This window comes from Tubulanus polymorphus, chromosome 3 (assembly GCF_964204645.1).
Source record: "Tubulanus polymorphus chromosome 3, tnTubPoly1.2, whole genome shotgun sequence".
Taxonomy (NCBI): domain Eukaryota; kingdom Metazoa; phylum Nemertea; class Palaeonemertea; order Tubulaniformes; family Tubulanidae; genus Tubulanus; species Tubulanus polymorphus.
Genome location: NC_134027.1, coordinates 26,826,560 through 26,844,637, shown reverse-complemented (window position 1 = coordinate 26,844,637; position 18,078 = coordinate 26,826,560). Strand labels below are relative to the sequence as shown.

Below are 18,078 nucleotides of genomic sequence, written 5' to 3'. Positions count from 1 at the left end.
CAATGCGAGGGGAAATTTAATCAACTTCCTATTTAGAACTTTGCTTTTGATATCTGAAATAATAAAATTCCTGACCCAGTACTTTATCATAAATTCATTATGAGACCCTTTTATGTTTTCGTCGATATATATTCAAAATAAAAAAGCATGATATGAATTTACATTTAGAGTGGTCGGCCACCGAATATTCCCATTTGCAGCACGTTTAAACTATATTGTGTTGAGAGTAATTATTCACGGCTGGTTGCGTTTCAGAAATTTTCAAATTGTTTTCAAACATAAACCGTCGTTGGCGACCTTTAATCAGTATGATGACCGAGTCACAGCCTTTAGTGTGATAGATCTACCCGTGTGTAGTGACAGTGCTTAGCAAAAAGGTATGTTTAAATTCTTTATGTTTTCTTTAAATGAATCCGTGAAGAAAATGTAAAAATTTCTGTAACACAAATTTAAATGAATCCGTGAAGAAAATATCCAAATTTCTTTAAAACAAATTTTTGCCGTTTTTATGTGACAATGCATGTATAGTGAATTATGTACATTATTCATAGCAGGGACTTGTGAAATGCATTATATATTTTGATAAAACTTACACGAGGAATTTTGAAAAGAATGTAATGTTTCATGAATTGAATCCACGGGTTTTCGCTTCGACGTGAATTACTTCTGAAATTCACACTTCGATTTCATTAAACAAACAAAATAAAGAATGTGTATAATTTGAAAGCGGTTCATTATGTTTTATTCACATAGCTCCTATATATACCCGGGTTATGAAGAGTGAAATTACCTCTTTGACATTTTCCACGCACGTTTTCAAGTGTCTGCAAAAATGATTGCGGATATGTATTATATGTTTGTGATATTCTCTTTCAGATGGAACAAAACGCTCTCGGTCCATTTTCCAAGAACGTGTTCAAAGGATCCGTTCTCGTAACAACGTTGATGGAGCATTATCCGCGCAGTTTTCGTGAAAGATCCGTCGCGACGCGTTTCGCCCAAAAACTGATCAGTCTGGGCCACATCAGGAGCACCGATATTCAGGGAAATAGTAAAAATATCGTGTTCGATGATTCGACTCATTTGTATCAATGGTGCGATCAAGGTTTATTGGAAGATGCACGAAAACTAGCTCGTAATAACATGACGAAGTGCAATATTACTGAGAAAAAACTGAGTGAGCTCGTTGATACAGAACTGGATAATGAAGTAGCCAGTTTAACCAGGTCGTTAGAGAAACCTAATTTAAATAGTCATATATCTGACGAATATCCGTCACCGAACGGTAAAGTTGACGATAATGCGATACAAGAAATTAGTTACGATCAGATTGTTTGGTCGAAAGATCGTGATCCTAATCAAACTGATAACAAGGCGGCGGATTTAGGATCTGTAGATTTACGAAGAATTCATAAAGAAAATGAGAAATTGAGGTCTTCGGTTACTGAATCGTTGAAAAGATCGTCGTTATCGGTTTTAGCGGATCAGGACGACTGTTACTCGGACAACGAGAAACAATTGTTGGAAGATATGAAACGAATGCAACAAGAACATGAAAACGTTGTTACCTCGTACGAGAGTCGAATTAATGAATTAATGGAAAAAATGAGCGAATTAAAAAACATAGCGGAATTATTGGATAAATCTTCCAGTACACAACAAACGGAAAATAGTGATAACCAAATTCGTCCTGAAAAAACCGCGGCAACAACGAACGCAGAGCTTTTACCAACTAATGAAACGATCTTAGAACCAGGTAAGTCACTTGCATGCAATAAAAACAAAAGTTGCTATGAATGTAAATCAAATTGCTTAGCAATCCACAACCAGAACCCAGGTCTTTTCCTGACCCAGAAGGCCACAATGTTTTTGAATTTACAAAAGCATGTATGGTACTCAGAAATATTTTTGATAGATGGCTGAATGAAACAAATGTAAGTCCACAGATCTTGTTGCACAGTCAGATCTTGGTTGAATTTGAGACTCTTGACTTAAAATGGTTCATTTTCAATATTAAAGCCTAGAATCAAATCCGAACTGACAACTGCTTCTTTGGGGATCACGGTCTGTTCGTGTATACCTTACTGCTGCTGTTGGTGCCGGTAACATTAATTTATTAAATCTATGTTTAGTACATATCAAAGGTAAAATCAATTATCCTTATCAGTCAAATGCAGGAACCTTGTAAATCCGCGATCAATCTAATACTGTTAATTAGATATAGCGGGTAAAGCTTCGTGTGTACGTGTATATAGACGATCCAGAAAAACCAACGATTCTTCGTTTTTCCAGTCAATCGTTTCATGTTTACCCGAAGTACTAGAAATTAATCTTATATGAGGCGAACATTTCGTGAGAATATTGTTTTCGTACTGTTTTAACACGCGATATTCTAATTTACTGCATGTATATATATAACTGTGAGCCAACCCGACAGAACGAAATCTTGTATTAAATCTCGTGTAAATGCTCTTATATAAAACGTGTGATTAGAATTGTATTCATTTATACCCGTAACAACAAGGATCAGTTAATCGAAAAATCACGGGGAATTAATTTCAATTGTTCGTCAGGGAACAATAAATAAAACGGACTCCATTGTCTACAGCGTGTTCAATTAGTTCGAATTGTGACTGGAATACAATACATAATGTAAGGATTATTCAGATCATTTCTACGATAGGAATAATGGAATCTACTCCAAAAACGGCGCCACCCCCTCCAGTTCCTCCTCCTCCAGCTCCAACTCATCTGATCGCTAAACCAAATAAACCTCCGATTCAACCTAGAAAACAAATGCGGACTTTATTCTGGTCGAGGATTCTACTAAAGAAAGGTTGGTATCAGCGCACACATCTGTGATTTCAAATCTTAGTTATTTTTCAAATTTCTTAGAATATATTCGATTGATAGGTTTTGTTTTTATTTGTGCAGAAATAATCAAAACATATAAAAATTGATTGCTTTTATTCATTAGAAAATGAACAAAAGAATACACTGTGGCATGAACTTAAGGAACCTGAAATAAATACGGATGAATTTGAAAGGTAATTTTATAGTTCTATAATCTCTTCGGAGAATTAATCGTAGATTCACTCACCCGAATCCATACACACGTCACCCCCGGTAAAACCATGGACTCGAAAACAAATCGTTTTAGAGTCCACGGCCAAACAAACCCTCATTATCCATAAACTAATAAAAATCGTGAGAATCTTGTAAATAAATATATATTCATTTTGGTTTTTTATTCGTGTTGCAGTTTTTTCAGCACCAAAGCGATAAGCGATGCTAATAAACAGTCGATCAGTTTAGCGGAATCAATGACTAAACGAAAAAGTTGGTGTAAATCTGAGGTAGCGTAAAATAACTCTTGATGAAACAAACACCCTGAGGTCGTGTTGTAAAGATGATATAATAAAGTCCCTGCACAATAACAATAAACAGTGTCTAAAATGTGTTCTTTAGCTAATGTAGTTTATTTTACGTTTCGACAATATCCTATAGTCATCTTCATGAATACTTAAGATAATTACTTGAAAAAACAAATTAGCTATAGGATAGTTAGAATACATGTATTGAATCAAATCTGCTAGCTTTCTCGATCGCTGAAGGAGACATTTCGAACCCTGATTTATTCTTATTGTCGTAATTATATTCATCTGAGGTAACAATTTCTTAATGATTGAATTCTGATCACGTATATTGAATTATGTCTTGAATAATGTTTTTTTTTCAGGGGGCTAAAATCCTGAACGAGAAACGTTCACGAGTTGTTTCAATACGCATGAAATCGATGCATTGCGATATTAAAGATATTGAAAATGCTATTTATAATTTAGACTTCACTAAATGTAGCATCGAAAGGTATGACATTCATTCCTAGTTTATTCCTTGTCCTTTTCATATTCTTTTTGAGAAAATAAGAACTATGTTTCTGTTGTTTGTTTCAGCCTGAAAGGTTTGAATGAAATCCGCGCAACACCCGACGAAATTAAAGATATCAAAAACTACATCGATTCAAACAAAGCTCAACCGTTGGACGAAGCTGAGAAATTCTTGTTCGAAATCTCGAAATTTACGCATTTCGCTGAAAGATTAGATTGTATTGTGTTCAAGGAGAAATTTGTAGAGATCATGTTCACTATAGGTAATTATATGACAATAAAGAGTATTCATTCATATCAAAACCTAAAATTCTAACATCTGGCCTTTTTATTGTTTTTTTCAGATCAACAAACGGATCTCATTATAGAGGCATGCTCGCTTCTCAAAAATAGGTAAATCATTTTTCTGTTCAACTTAAACAATTATTTTTGCCTCTTCTGACCTACATGTGTATTAAGTTAAGTTGTATTAATTTTTCATAAACATATATGTAATGGCTACAACCCAAGATAGATAGATCCTTGAATAAATTAGATGGTAACAAAGGACTCAGTTTCAATATCATTTCAATAATGTTTTTTTTTTGTGTTGTTTTCAGCGAGAATTTGAGATATTTATTAGAGATAGTTTTAGTTTGTGGTAACTATATGAACGGTGGAACTGCTCGGGGTCAGGCTGATGGATTCAATTTAGATATACTCAATAAAATCAAAGATGTCAAAGGAGGGGTGAGTAGAGATCCAATATTCCCGCAGCAGTTTAAAATCATTATAAACTTAAGATCAAATAGAGAAATCCTGGGGTGAACTTAACTTCTGTGTGAATCTGTAAGATCACAATATCTGTGATGAAACAATCAATGGAAAATCTCACAATATTGTTGAAAGACTAAAGATTTATTTGAAATACTAGAAATACTTTGGGTGGTTCTGAAGAAAGTTAGTAGTAACCATCCGAAATATTTCTAGTATTTTGAATAAACTTTTTAGTCTTTCATGGGATTAGTACATTAGTACATATATTCTGAAAAATCAAGGCCAAATTTTCCATCATTTCTTGCGAATATCACAAATTAAATCATGATTATTTCTTTGCTACTACAGAACAGTATGAACCTGCTGAATTATACAGTTCGCATGTATATCACGAAGTATGAAAGCGAAGACGCAGGAAAGAATGGAACTCAGTTTAAATTACCAGATCCAGCAATACTGCGCCAAGCCGGATACGTATCCTTCTCAAATATCGATAAAGAAATTACACGAATGAAAAGTCAACTATTGCTCCATAGGAAACTGGTAAGAATATCACTTTAGATAGAAAACCGACACCGATAATTCCCCCAAGAAATGATAACTGCAACATTTCGGCTGTTATTCAAAGCCATCAAATCTGGTGGAATGAGAGAAATGTCATCTCTGGCCATTCCAGATATCTGTGTCCCAGAAGGTGGTTAGAGCTTGGAGTAATCATTTGACTACTCCAAGGTTAGAGTAAACAATCGTTTGCCGGTTCAGGCCAGTTGGAAGACTGTTTTCACAAACCGGCACCGAAATTATGTACTTCCGATTTTTGAAAAATTCTGTTGACTCATCAAACTATATCTGCATACGCCGCAATTCTCGGTTTCCAAATCAAACCCATGTTTCGTTCCCGGCAGGTGTGACGTCGTGGGTTTTTAAGAGTTACATCAAATAAAAATAAATCAAATCAAGCGACGATGAGACGAAAGCCATCTCTATATTTCGAAATAAAAAAGTTAACCAACTTTTGAGCAACTTTCCCTGCTGGCTATTCAACAAAAATCTCGCTTTAATCCTTTCCAATCACCAGATATCCAACTGTCTAATTGTGAATGTATATGACTTCAGGCGGGCGCCGTAGTGAGAGAATGTGAGGAGAACAGAAAACAACCTTTCCAAAACAAGATGACCGAATTCCTAATGACGGCCGACGATCGATTGGTTGAAATTCAAAGTAAAATCAACGACGGTCACAACAAATTTCAGGAGATAATTGATTATTTAGCTTTAGACATTACCAAGGTAGGAACAGTTGCGAAATCATTCCCTCCATGACTGATAAAAAAAAACCTTGTCGGGCGTATTCTAATTCCCTCCATCACGGATAACACTACCGGGTAGAGATTCTAATTCCCTTCATCACGCAGAGAATTCTGTCTTCATCCTCCCACCTCTCCGATACTCCTAAAAACAATCTCTCCCACGTATAGAAGTCAGTGGCCATCTACAATTCCCTTCATCATACCGGTATCTAGAGGGTGATTTCAATTTTTCAGACCAGTACAGAAGGTTTCTTTTCAACGTGGGCGGTGTTCTTAGAAGATTGTAGGCGGTTTTGGCGAGCTGAGCAGCGTCGAATTGCCAGAGATAACTTTGAGCGTGTTGACAACAGAAGAAAGGTTAAATCAAAGATTCCGTTTCTTGTAGATTCCAAAAAATAATTAACAAATTATCATGATATCATGTCAATAGCAAATCTGGTTGATATTTCAGGCTAAAAAATCCGCGGTGAGACCAGCATCGGTGGATAGACTACGCAGTGAAGATACGAGCGAACGAAAACGTCGACCGAGTTTGAAACAGAGATTTTCACAGATCAAAAATGAAAACGAAACTAAATCAGTTCCGAGTAAAGATTTCCAGCCAGTGAGAAGCGAAACACCGCTATCAGTGCGTTCAGTCGATTCCATCTTAGATCAAACCGTCGAACCTAATTCGAGAAACGCGGATTCCGATTTCAATCAGGAAAGAAATGATAAATCGTCATCAGAAAATGATTCGAACAACTTTTCCCGTCAGGATAATATGATACCACGAAAACGCGTAGTCACAGCTCGACCAGTACCTATCAAAGAACCTATGCCTGTTTTAAGGAGACGCGTCGATCGCATCGAAGCTAAAAGCATCAACGGAATCGAATCGAAAATGGCGGAGGAATCTCAGAACCGAAATACATTTGCATCCATGACAGCCGAAAAACAGGTGGGAAGTTATAACGGAGTCCAGTCTGAGAAAAATGAAAGTAAAAGTTGGATGAAAAATCACGAAATGATTTCATCGGAGAATTTGAATAATTCTGATTCGCAATATCGTAGATCCACGGATAATCTGACCGTGAATGATTTAGATTTGGATTCGACCTCTCAAGGTACGCAGACCGTGACGGCGAGGCGCGCTAGCGTGCAACCACCACCAAAACGATCAAGCGCCGCGCAAACAGAAAGACGTCGAACAATCAGCGGAACACACCGATCACTAAAACAACTAGCTTTAAATACAGAGAAATCAGCATTCAAACCAGTCGCGCAGAGATCAAACACTGAACCACAATCAAACCAAACCACCTCAACCGAACCCCCTCCTCCACCTCCATCATTACCACTTCATTTATTAGATACAATCGATCAGTCGAAAACTGGAAGTTCTGAAAGTCTGGATCAGTTAGTCGGACAAACGGGCAGTAAACCACGTGATCGTACCCCGTTGACCCCCAATAGTAAAACCGCATCGTCAAACATTGAGAATTATATAAACCTGACGTTGCGTAGAAAAGAAAGTTTAGCCAAAACTAGAGCCGCATTCGAAAATGTCATAGCTAAAAAACCAGAAATTAGAAGTCAAAATAACAATGCAGCGAATGAGCGTCAAAACGTTTCCAAACAAGCGGCTATTTTTGATAAAAGAGGCGAAGATCGACCTCCTCCTCTCCCACCGAGGGCTGCATTCTCCGAGAAACTACAACAGTTCGTGGCTTTGAAATCGAAATATCAAGTAAGCAGAAATCAAAGACGAGCATCTGATTTAGGATCGACTCAGTCTCTGCCGGGAGCTGTGCGACGCGTTAGCGAAAATGGAACCGGGAATTTATACAGCGATTCGGAAACTACGAAAAACAATACAGAACCTGATCGTCAAATACAGCGTAAAACCGCGGTCCATAAACCACCAGCTTTAGAGCTTCATAAACCTCAAATTAGAACTCAGAAATACGAGGAAAATACCCGCGGAAATAATATAGTACGTAAACTATCGGCTAAATTAGTCAGATCACCGGTTCTAACAACAGCGAATCCCTCATCATCGGAGTTAGATACATCTCTCGATTCATCGAGATCTTCGAAATCATCACCGAATCCATCATCAGCAATTCTATCAGATTCACAACAACAACAACAAGACGCGACGACTGTTTTTAGGAGTTCCGCTTCTTTATCGATGAGAAACTCGGCAGCGAAGGGAGATCTCGTAGAATGTGATGCTGGTAGAGAAAGGTCGGCGACACCTCAACAAAATGATTATCAAAATACAATTCGTAGAGTTTCGATGCAACATTCTACAATGTTCCATAACGTTCTTCCGAACACTCCCACAGATAAAGTATAATCTTGTTAGTATTTTTTTCTATAATATCGTTGTTTCTACAGTGAATTAGATTTAGATTTTCGACCCGCTGTTTTCACGATTTTCTCCTTTGAAGACATTTTCGCTATTTTTTTCAAACCTGGACCCAGTTCCACAGTTGTGAGTTAGGATTTGAGTCATCGAAAATGAGTTAATGAAAATGAGTTATTCAGAGTTAACTGAATGGAACTGGATCCAGTAAGTAAGGAGAAAAGAAGTTTAAACTAAGTAATTGATACCACGAATGTATTCAATATTCATCTTAATTCCTTTTATTTCGAAGAAAGGAGTTTTTGTTGTGTTTGAATTGAACCTTGTGTTTAATTCAAAAATAATGTTCACGATCTGTGAAATATAGATGAATGATTTGAGAATGTTTTAGTCATTATGTGATAGTATTTTGTGATAAATCGCGATGAATTATGTGTGTAATTCATTTTTTACTTTTGTTGAAATGTTCGAAACAATAAACATGAGAAATATCTGGAATATTTTAAAGAAATCCGTTGTCCATTCTCGGTCCTCGCCGTGAAGTTGCAGGAGATATTCAGTCATCCTCGGAATCTGTTATAGGAATTTTGTTCAGTTCCACATTTGTGAGTTTAAGTTAATATTATCTAATTTTCAATGAGTTTTTAAGTCTTGAGTCGAATCTTAAACTCAGAACTGTGGATCAGAGTGCTGCGTGTACATCGTCCATGCTCATTCCCGACTGTGAAGTAATCGACCTCTCCCTCCTGTCTCTGCCTATGGTTTGGGCTTTCTGCCCATGGTTTGGGCATCTCTCTCTATCGTTATGGATAACATTGTTTGACGAGGCTCAAAACCACATCACTCTCTCTATTCTCTCCGTTGGCGGAAATACATAGAAACCTGCAGGGAGTTACTGATGTAATTTCAGGGACTGGATCCAGTCTAGGAAACACAAAAATAAAGTTATTTTTAATACATTTTGATAAGTTATATCTTTATTTCCATGCGTTAACGCATTTACACTCACATTGTATAAATAGAAAGAGCCTTTGAATAACAAAATATTAACTTTATAAGTTTGTCATTTGTAAGAAAACAAAAAGAAACTTGCACGAGGATATACATGAATATATCTATATTCCCTAATAAAAATTGTTTGTATATAATAGTATATAATATATATTCTAAGTACGATAAAATGTAGGAAGAGTTCAATTATTATTAAATTTCTAAGTTGTTTCGCATAATCACGCAATTCAAGGCTCTGAACAACCAGAAATAACAGTTGAAAGACTGACTGAGGTCGGTTGGAATATTTTTTGACGCTATATATGAATTACATATCATCCAACTCAGATATAGCTCTTAAGTCAGACAAAAGTTTTTAAACTTTGGCAAATTGTTATTATCATAGAGTCATTATTTTACATTTAGATGAATTCTTTGAAATTTGCCAAAAAAAGTACAGCAATTACAAATACAAGTAGATAGTTACAAAATCGTTTTAAAGCAAGGCGTTTATAATCATCTAAAGCAAGAACTGAATACTACAACTATTATTGTAAAAATGCACAATTCTTTAATGACTTTATTTTTACTATCGATATCATTGAAAATTTTCGTTTTGACACTTCTTTTTCCTTTATTAGCTGAAGCCAGATTTATATACTAAACAGCATTAAATCAACTTTTTCCTCAATCTAACTATCAGAGTAACAATATGTAATTGAAAGATTGAAAAATGTCCCACAATTTACGTACAAATCCTGACCTTGTTCAGTTTGAAATTATTTATCCACTCAAAACTTCAATTCAGCTGGTTTTAAGTGTTTACATAGGTCTGGGTTTTGGTGCCATTCCCTGCATTTTGAAGTACTGACAAACTTGACTAGGAATTTCTGCTAAAACATGTGAAGCTAATTCTGGAGCCGAAGCCTGAAATTATAAATCAATTCATACCTTTTAAGAAATCATGTATTGTGATAAAAACAAATGAGTCAAAACTACATATAACAAATAAACAATAACAAAGGGCTGGGCGACACAAGGAGCACATAGCACAGGGCTGGGCGGTACAGGGCTGGGTGGTACAGGGCTGGGCGGTATAGGGCTGGGCGGTACAGGGCTGGGCGGTACAGGGCTGGGCGGTACAAGGAGCAGATAGCACAGGGCTGGGCGGTACAGGGCTGCCCGGTATAGGGCTGGGTGGTACAAGGAGCAGATAGCACAGGGCTGGGCGGTATAGGGCTGGGCGACACAAGGAGCAGATAGCACAGGGCTGGGCAGCATAGGGCTGCCCGGTATAGGGCTGGGTGGTACAAGGAGCAGATAGCACAGGGCTGGGCGGTATAGGGCTGGGCGACACAAGGAGCAGATAGCACAGGGCTGGGCAGCACAGGGCTGCCCGGTATAGGGCTGGGTGGTACAAGGAGCAGATAGCACAGGGCTGGGCGGTATAGGGCTGGGCGACACAAGGAGCAGATAGCACAGGGCTGGGCAGCACAGGGCTGCCCGGTATAGGTAATAACATAAATGATGATAACATAAATAACATGCAGTATTACAATAAGCATGTAGACACTTACACTATCCATACTTACATTCTTAAAGGGGTGGCACGGTGGGCTATGTGGCCCGGGGAAGGGTGGCACGGTGGGCTATGTGGCCCGGGGAAGGGTGGCACGATGGGCTGGGTGGCCCAGGAGGGGGTGGCACGGTGGGCTGGGTGGTGTGGGAAAGGGTGGCCGGGTGAGCTGGGTGGCCCGGGGAAGGGGTGGCCGGGTGAGCTGTGTGGCATGGGGAAGGGTGGCACGATGGGCAGCATGCTGATAAGATAAATAACATGCAGTATTACTATAAGCATGTAGACACTTACACTATCCATACTTACATTCTTAAAATCTCTGAACGGTACAAATTGTACGATATCACGTTTTACCGGTTCACCAGATGGCGCTCTAAGTATCCCGTCATCGCCGTCTAGCGCCACCATATCGGAGAAATCGGCACCTCCGACTCCGACGATGATCAACGACATCGGTAGATGAGACGCGTAGACTATAGCTTTCCTCGTGTCACCCATATCGGTTATAATTCCATCGGTTAACAGCAATAACACAAAATACGCCTTCAAAAATAAACGATGATAATAAAATTGATGAGAAACAGTTTTAAAACAGTTCATCACTCATTCAGTCATCATCCTCGCTCGCCAGGGTTTGATTGCCGCCCGCTGGAGCTCACGCCGAAACAAACCCTGAAATTTGATTGGCTAGATATATAGACTGGCAGGCGCTGAGCTGTCTGCCCAAGATATTGTGGGTGATGCAATAGACCAATAAATGGTTTGCGGCCAGGGTTTGTATTGGCCTGAGCTCCAGCGGGCAGCAATCAAAAAAAACTGGCAAGCAAGGATACCGATCGTCTGCAGACCTGAGATTCTGCCTCCTTTGCCTGAGCAGCGAATCTAGCGACGTGGTAAATAATTGGTGCTACGTTCGTTGGTCCGTAAAGAGCTATTTGTGGAAGACAATTCCTGTACGCATCGACAATTCCTTGAACACCTGGAATCAAATACAATCACTTTCAGGGTTAGTTAAACAGTTGATTTAAGCTACGCAAATCTCAATCGTAAGTGGATAACACTGAAATAGTCACAATGTAAACTGCATTATTTACAGGGTGCAGCCACTTTCCATCCATTTTCGAGTTTTCCCTGATTTTTCCATGTTATAACACAAAATTCTCTGAGTGAATCAAAGAAATTTCTAGATTTACAATTCATTCATCTTTCATTAAAACTTGTATTGATAAAGAAACACATGGTCAACAGCATTATCCGAATTCCCTGAGATCTAGAGTTTTAAATCGTTTTAGAGTCCATGGTTAAACAGTTGATTTATGTTAACCAGTGAAAATAACACTGAAATAGTGACATTGTCACGCTGTGGCCACTTCCCCCCCCCCCCCCAAGTTTTCTCTGATATTTCCATGTGATTATACAAAATTCCCTGAGTGAATCTGAAGAATTTCTAGGTTTGAAATGTTACAAATGATTCATTTTTCATTGAATTGTGTATCAATAAAGGTGGTCAATAGCATTATCTGAATTCCCTGAGTTTGACAGGTTTTTTTTTCAAGATTTTCTGATTCCCTGAGTTTTCCAGGATTTTCAGATCAGTGGCACCGGGCTGTTACTTTGACATGGGGTTAAAACTACAGTTAACCAATGATTCACCACTGGTGTCTAACACGTACCTGCACAGAAAGGGTTATTCGGTTGAAAATTGAGAGCGAACTCGAATGAAAGTTGATTGTTGGGAGGTATCCTCGCACCAAATCCGAGAGCAGGAAACATTTTATCCCTAATTTAGAAAATATATCATTGATTCAAAGAAGTTTGATACAAAAATACAAATAAATATCAATGAATGAAGTCCCACAATAGAATTTCATTTGATAGAATTTATCAAAACGAAACCACTAATGGGTGGATGATAATGGTGGTTTCATTTTAATAAACTTTATATGAAATTCTATTCTGGGACTTCTTCTTTCATCTATAATTTACACGGATTAGTGTGTTCTATTCAACTAATAACACACCAGAAAGTATCAATAACAATCAACTTACGAATCATAATCCTGACAAACTGCTCCAACAGCGTAAATAGCCTGCATGTATTCATTAGGTCTGTGTGGGTCGATATAGTGAAGAGAATTAGGGGTCCGCGGGTCTCCATTAGACCCCGTAAAATCAATCCCTACCTGAAATACAACGCCAGTATTCATTCTTTTCCGTGTGATGAATTACAGAATTAATTGCTTGTATTCGTTTGAAACTTACTGTGAAGTTTATTTGAAGTCCTCCAAAAATGAAATCCAAAAAGCTATGTTCCTTATTGACCTGTATTATAGAAAGGATATACTATATACAGGGCTGGATCCAGCAATTTAGAGTAGGGGAGCCATTTGGACAAATGTATCATTTTCAAAGCATCTAGAATGATTCTAAAATACAATGACCAGCAATAATTTGTGATTAATGTTACCTTGAAGAAAAAAATAAGGGGGGTGGCCTGAGGACCTCCATAAATCCAGCCCTGATATAAAGATTAAATAAACCTGCTGCGATATTGTGCTTGTTGTGGATTTGATATAAACATACCTTGCAAGAGACGACGGAAAGAATTCCAGAACCTTTGTAATCTTTTTTCTTCGCCTGTTTCTTGGGGTTGATAAATGTTAATTCAACCTACGTAAATAAAAGAAAAACCCAAACTCAGTAATATATTTATCTAAATTTATCTAAATTTCAGCGTTGTGACAACATTATAGAATACCTGCACACTTAGAATGAAAGAAGAGTCTGAAATGTTTCCTTGAGCTAGTGTAACTTATTCAACATTTCGACTATATCCTAATAGCTTCAGGAATACTGATGTTTTAACAAAATTATGAGATAATCCAGATCAATAAAGAGACTATTATTGTCGAGTAATGTGTGATACAAAAGATGTGATACAAACAAAATGAGGTAATATACAGCATAGAAACAGTTACTAAACAGTAATCCTTAAACCGACCACAATAATCTATATTCGAGTAGAACCATTAAGAAAGATAGTATGGGAAAAAGCTGCCTGAACCAATAAATCAGGTAAAATCATGTTAGCATGAATTACATTGTATTAAAAGCGTTTTATTTCTAAAACTGTTTGATAGATGAGACAGACTTGAATAATATCAAAGTAGCGCGGTGAAATCTCATGAATTGTGTAATGGATTGGATTGGACAGACCGTGGACATGCGGTTTTCATGTCCATACATAATAGAATAGAGCAGTGTTTTAGAGGATTTTACTTCTTGTGTTAGACAGTTTTACTACTAGTACATATGAACCATATTTATTGTTTATTTCACCCAGGTAACAACACCCTCTACACACTCAGCTAACAAGCTGCCCAGCTCTCACACTACATTCACAGCTAGCAGTGAGCCAGTGCAGTTCATACGTAGCTACCAGACACTACAGTGCAGTTCATAGAAGCTCTCTCGTTCAATTACTAAATCTAGGTAAGCAACATAAATTATTTCATTTTGCACAACTCATATTTAATTGATAGTCTATTGATAGCTTATTTTTATCATATTGAATTAAAATGCATTGATGAAAAGGCTCGATTATGACAATATGTTGCGCGCGTTGCATACAAGCTATATGCTATTCTACTGTATATAACTGTAACTGATGTGCCTAGGAATAAATAACCAGAGCAGAATTAATGCAAAACCATAGAGACATCCATTTCAAGATTCTGGTTTCATATCACACGCAACCATCAATAAATACTGTGGTATTTAGCTCCGTTCAAGGGGTAATTACCCATTAGGTTGGCTGGTTATATTCAGACTCAATTTCTAATATATTTCATAATCTATCCCATGAGAACCAAAAATCATCAAAATTTACAATCACATTTCTATATAACTTCTTCACTATTTCTCAACTAGAATTCAAGCTATTTTGAGAATATTTAGATAAATGAATTTATGGGGAATGAGTAATACATTTAGCGAATGTGCATGTATATAGAATTGACTGTGATGATTCCACCATATGTTACAATATAAATAGACAGCTGTGAATGTAAACAATATAGATATAAAAGAGAGTGGATGATGTATGATAGGACTTCAGATCCGTACAGAATTCAAAATGATCATTGAACGGACAAAAAAATTTGTAGTACCTATTCTTAAAATGATGCAGCATATTACGTGTGTTCGTTCCCCCAGTTTGTTTGTATGCGAAAAATAAATCTACTCATTGGCATAGTAACGCTGAGAGCTTATCAAAGTCAAGTATTATTTGCATTGAATATGATCGTAACAATTTCACTGACAGAGCAATGAGGCCGCCAGTGGACTGAGGCCGTGGACTATTATTAACAATAGTACTATTCAAGCCTATATTCAAGACTATATGCATGAACCTGTGTGAACTTTGAGCGACAAGTTGTAATATGTCTAATACTAATGAATATTTGATTACAGATAATTTACTATGGGTCAAGGCGAAGGCAGCGGCGATGGTGGTTTATGCCCCGGAATACTGTGGGGTATTCTATGGTTTTTGATTCTAATTTTCATCGGATGGCCGGTCGGATTTTTCGTCGCGTGGTTCTACATTTTCCTGTTACCGTTCTCGGCTTGTATCGAACCGTTGAAAGCGGTTTGCGACGCGATTCTATCGGTCGTGAAATTACCGCTGACGTGCGCCGAGAATATGATCGCCATGAAACCATTGTGCGGTTAGGAAACTGAAAACAATCCACTTTTCAAATATTGAACTATGGTTTATTTTGTGCGAGGCAGCAAAAACAGAACAGAGAGAATGGAAGAATTCCAACAGCTTCAACAGTGGAAAATTCATTTTTAAAAAAACTGCTGTATAGAAAGATATAAAGTACATGTTCAGTACTGAACTAATAGTTGATGTGTACATTATTGCAAATCCAGTTTTAAAATGCTCACCTAAAATATAACAGTTTATTTTCAAGCACTTTTTAAAGGAGATTTAGCCGTATACAATATATTGTATATGTAAGACATTATTTTTTCGATGTAAATGAAATAAAACACATATTTTTGGTCTGCATATTTTTCTAATTTCAGATTTTTATATTAGTCACAATTTGATCTTTCTGTTTTTATACACAGTGGATTAGATACAGATGTTTAAGGTGTTACACATGTTTCCGTAAATTTTCATATAAAATCTTATATACTTTGTCATCATCATTAATTACATTTCATTTCATAAAGTAAAATATTTGTAGTTATTAAAAATTGTTAAGTGGCGAATTATATTTAGACGATTAAAATGAATAAATGAAAGTTCTTGGCTTTTGGTGAATGGACATAGTTTTCAAGGATATTTCTCAATTGACTTTCTGCTGAATGAATGTTTATTGGAAGTGGCCTCCTATATTTATGATTAAGGTCAGGTTTGGTATTTACGAGGATATGTCGGAACCGAGTGAATTCTTTGTTTGGAACTAATCAAAAATTTGTAGAGGACGATGATTGACTCAAAAGATGATTATTTAAGGATTACATGATTACTTAATTATGACCAGAGTCAGATATTCAGTAAGGAAGGAAGGAGGGTATAAAATTGGCCACAGATCCCTTTACTACACGATGCCTACATAATAGTAGGGGCAGCAAAAATCAGTAAAATTATGTGCATATTTTAGGTTTACTTCATGAATGACTTAATAACCGGTAAATCAGGAGGATGTTTGATATTGTGTACTGTTATTCAAACAAAGTAAAAATAACTCTCAACTATTACGAAACTAAAACCCACATGATTCAGTCGAAACAAATACCAGTAAATGGAATGTGAAACAAAGCGGTTTTACCGGAGCCCTTCTGTGGTCATATGACACTGAGAAGTCATACTGTATAAAAGATAATGATAATCAACTCTTCCTGGTTTTATATTCACTCGTGACAGTAACACTACTGCGCTAAACACTTTGAATATTCCGATCCCGTGAAAATCAAAGGTAAGTTGGAAACTATTCATTAGCACCTCGCGTAGAGATGTATTTCAATGCAAGATTCTCTTTCTGTAAGCTAGTACTGATACCGTAGAACATCCTTAAGTTAATTACTGATGATTCAAAGCACGACTAACTTATGTTCAGAATACCTGATGAATTACATCAGCATAGATATAAAGGACACTTTTCAGTGCGACAGGAGGCACTAATAGATCTTGAAAACGGCAGATTTGTATCCTCAAAAATTGAGAGTGGCTTTCAACATGCTTAAGCTGACTTTTGGAATGAGTTGAAACTTGTAAAGTTTATAGCTCCGTGATAAGATAAAAACCCACTATGTACAAATTAAATCTTTATATTTGTACATCACGTTTGAGTTATTGTACTTTTTATAGCTCTTTATTTGTCAGAGCGCCTTTGGATTCACTACTTCCAACATAGGTATATCCTTAGACTTTGAAGCGAGATTAAGGAGGGCAAGGAGCCCACCATAGTATAACAAATAAAAACCAACACAGTAGAAATATAGAAAAGTTTATTATCTGACAGTATTTATAAACTTTTCTATGAATCTACTGTGGGTTTTTATTTGTTGAGATCAGTTTGCTATAGTCAGATCATAGTTTGATGCTCCTTAACAACGATACTATCGAACAGAATTAATTAATTATCTTTCAGAAATTTTTAAAATGGGATCAGGAGAAGGTAGTGGTCGCGGAGGAGCGGGAATCTGTTGGTCGATCATCTGGTTTTTGATACTGATATTCCTAGGCTGGCCGATAGGGTTCTTGATAGCGTGGTTGTACGTTCTGTTGCTGCCGTTCGGAGCGTGTATTAAACCGATGAAAGATGCGGCAGACGCCATACTGAAACTAGTACAACTGCCGTATACCTGTGCCGATAATATGGTCCACCAAAAACCGGTGTGTTAAATATACCGGTAATGAAACTGAGAGACATTTATTCATTCTGTATGAACATTAGATCTATCAGGAGTTTATATTTGTATATTTCAGTGCGGTGCATCAAGCTACTCGACACCATAATCTAAAATGGCTTCATATTCGTTGAAATTAATCAGTCACAGAACTATTTCAAAATTCATTTAAATTCTCAGTAATTACCGATTTAGACTACTTTCAAAAATAATGCTCTTTATGTATTTTCGCTACTATAGATAGTGGTTTGATTTTCGAGTAAAATCTAGTCATGAAGTTAC

General features: G+C 37.0%; 3 protein-coding genes across 5 annotated transcripts in view; 2 read left to right on the top strand and 1 right to left on the bottom strand.

Moving 5' to 3' along the window:
- The first annotated feature begins 249 nt into the window (after positions 1–249).
- LOC141902259 (uncharacterized) lies at positions 250–8,717 on the top strand. Its single transcript, XM_074789905.1, has 13 exons — positions 250–377; positions 877–1,756; positions 2,684–2,836; positions 2,978–3,047; positions 3,263–3,356; positions 3,740–3,867; positions 3,954–4,150; positions 4,232–4,280; positions 4,487–4,614; positions 4,987–5,186; positions 5,760–5,933; positions 6,188–6,310; positions 6,405–8,717. Exons 2-13 carry the CDS (start codon positions 877–879, stop codon positions 8,292–8,294), a joined length of 4,086 nt encoding a protein of 1,361 aa, XP_074646006.1. The 5' UTR covers positions 250–377; the 3' UTR covers positions 8,295–8,717.
- A 601-nt stretch (positions 8,718–9,318) lies between these two features.
- The window catches only part of LOC141902845 (copine-3-like), a 13,283-nt gene continuing 4,523 nt past the window's right edge, over positions 9,319–18,078 (bottom strand). Inside the window, exons 9-15 of one of the 3 annotated variants that reach the window (XM_074790759.1) lie at positions 13,453–13,539; positions 13,132–13,191; positions 12,919–13,052; positions 12,543–12,649; positions 11,718–11,848; positions 11,161–11,412; positions 9,319–10,220 (exon numbers count right to left, since the gene is read on the bottom strand). In XM_074790759.1, coding sequence (XP_074646860.1) covers positions 10,116–10,220; positions 11,161–11,412; positions 11,718–11,848; positions 12,543–12,649; positions 12,919–13,052; positions 13,132–13,191; positions 13,453–13,539 — 876 coding nt within the window. In that variant the 3' untranslated portion in view covers positions 9,319–10,115. The remainder of the gene's footprint in view (positions 10,221–11,160; positions 11,413–11,717; positions 11,849–12,542; positions 12,650–12,918; positions 13,053–13,131; positions 13,192–13,452; positions 13,540–18,078) is intronic. The other 2 variants (XM_074790757.1, XM_074790760.1) reach the window with 2 other exon arrangements.
- Positions 14,202–16,163, top strand: LOC141902847 (uncharacterized). Its single transcript, XM_074790763.1, has 2 exons — positions 14,202–14,361; positions 15,343–16,163. Exon 2 carries the CDS (start codon positions 15,353–15,355, stop codon positions 15,602–15,604), a length of 252 nt encoding a protein of 83 aa, XP_074646864.1. The 5' UTR covers positions 14,202–14,361; positions 15,343–15,352; the 3' UTR covers positions 15,605–16,163.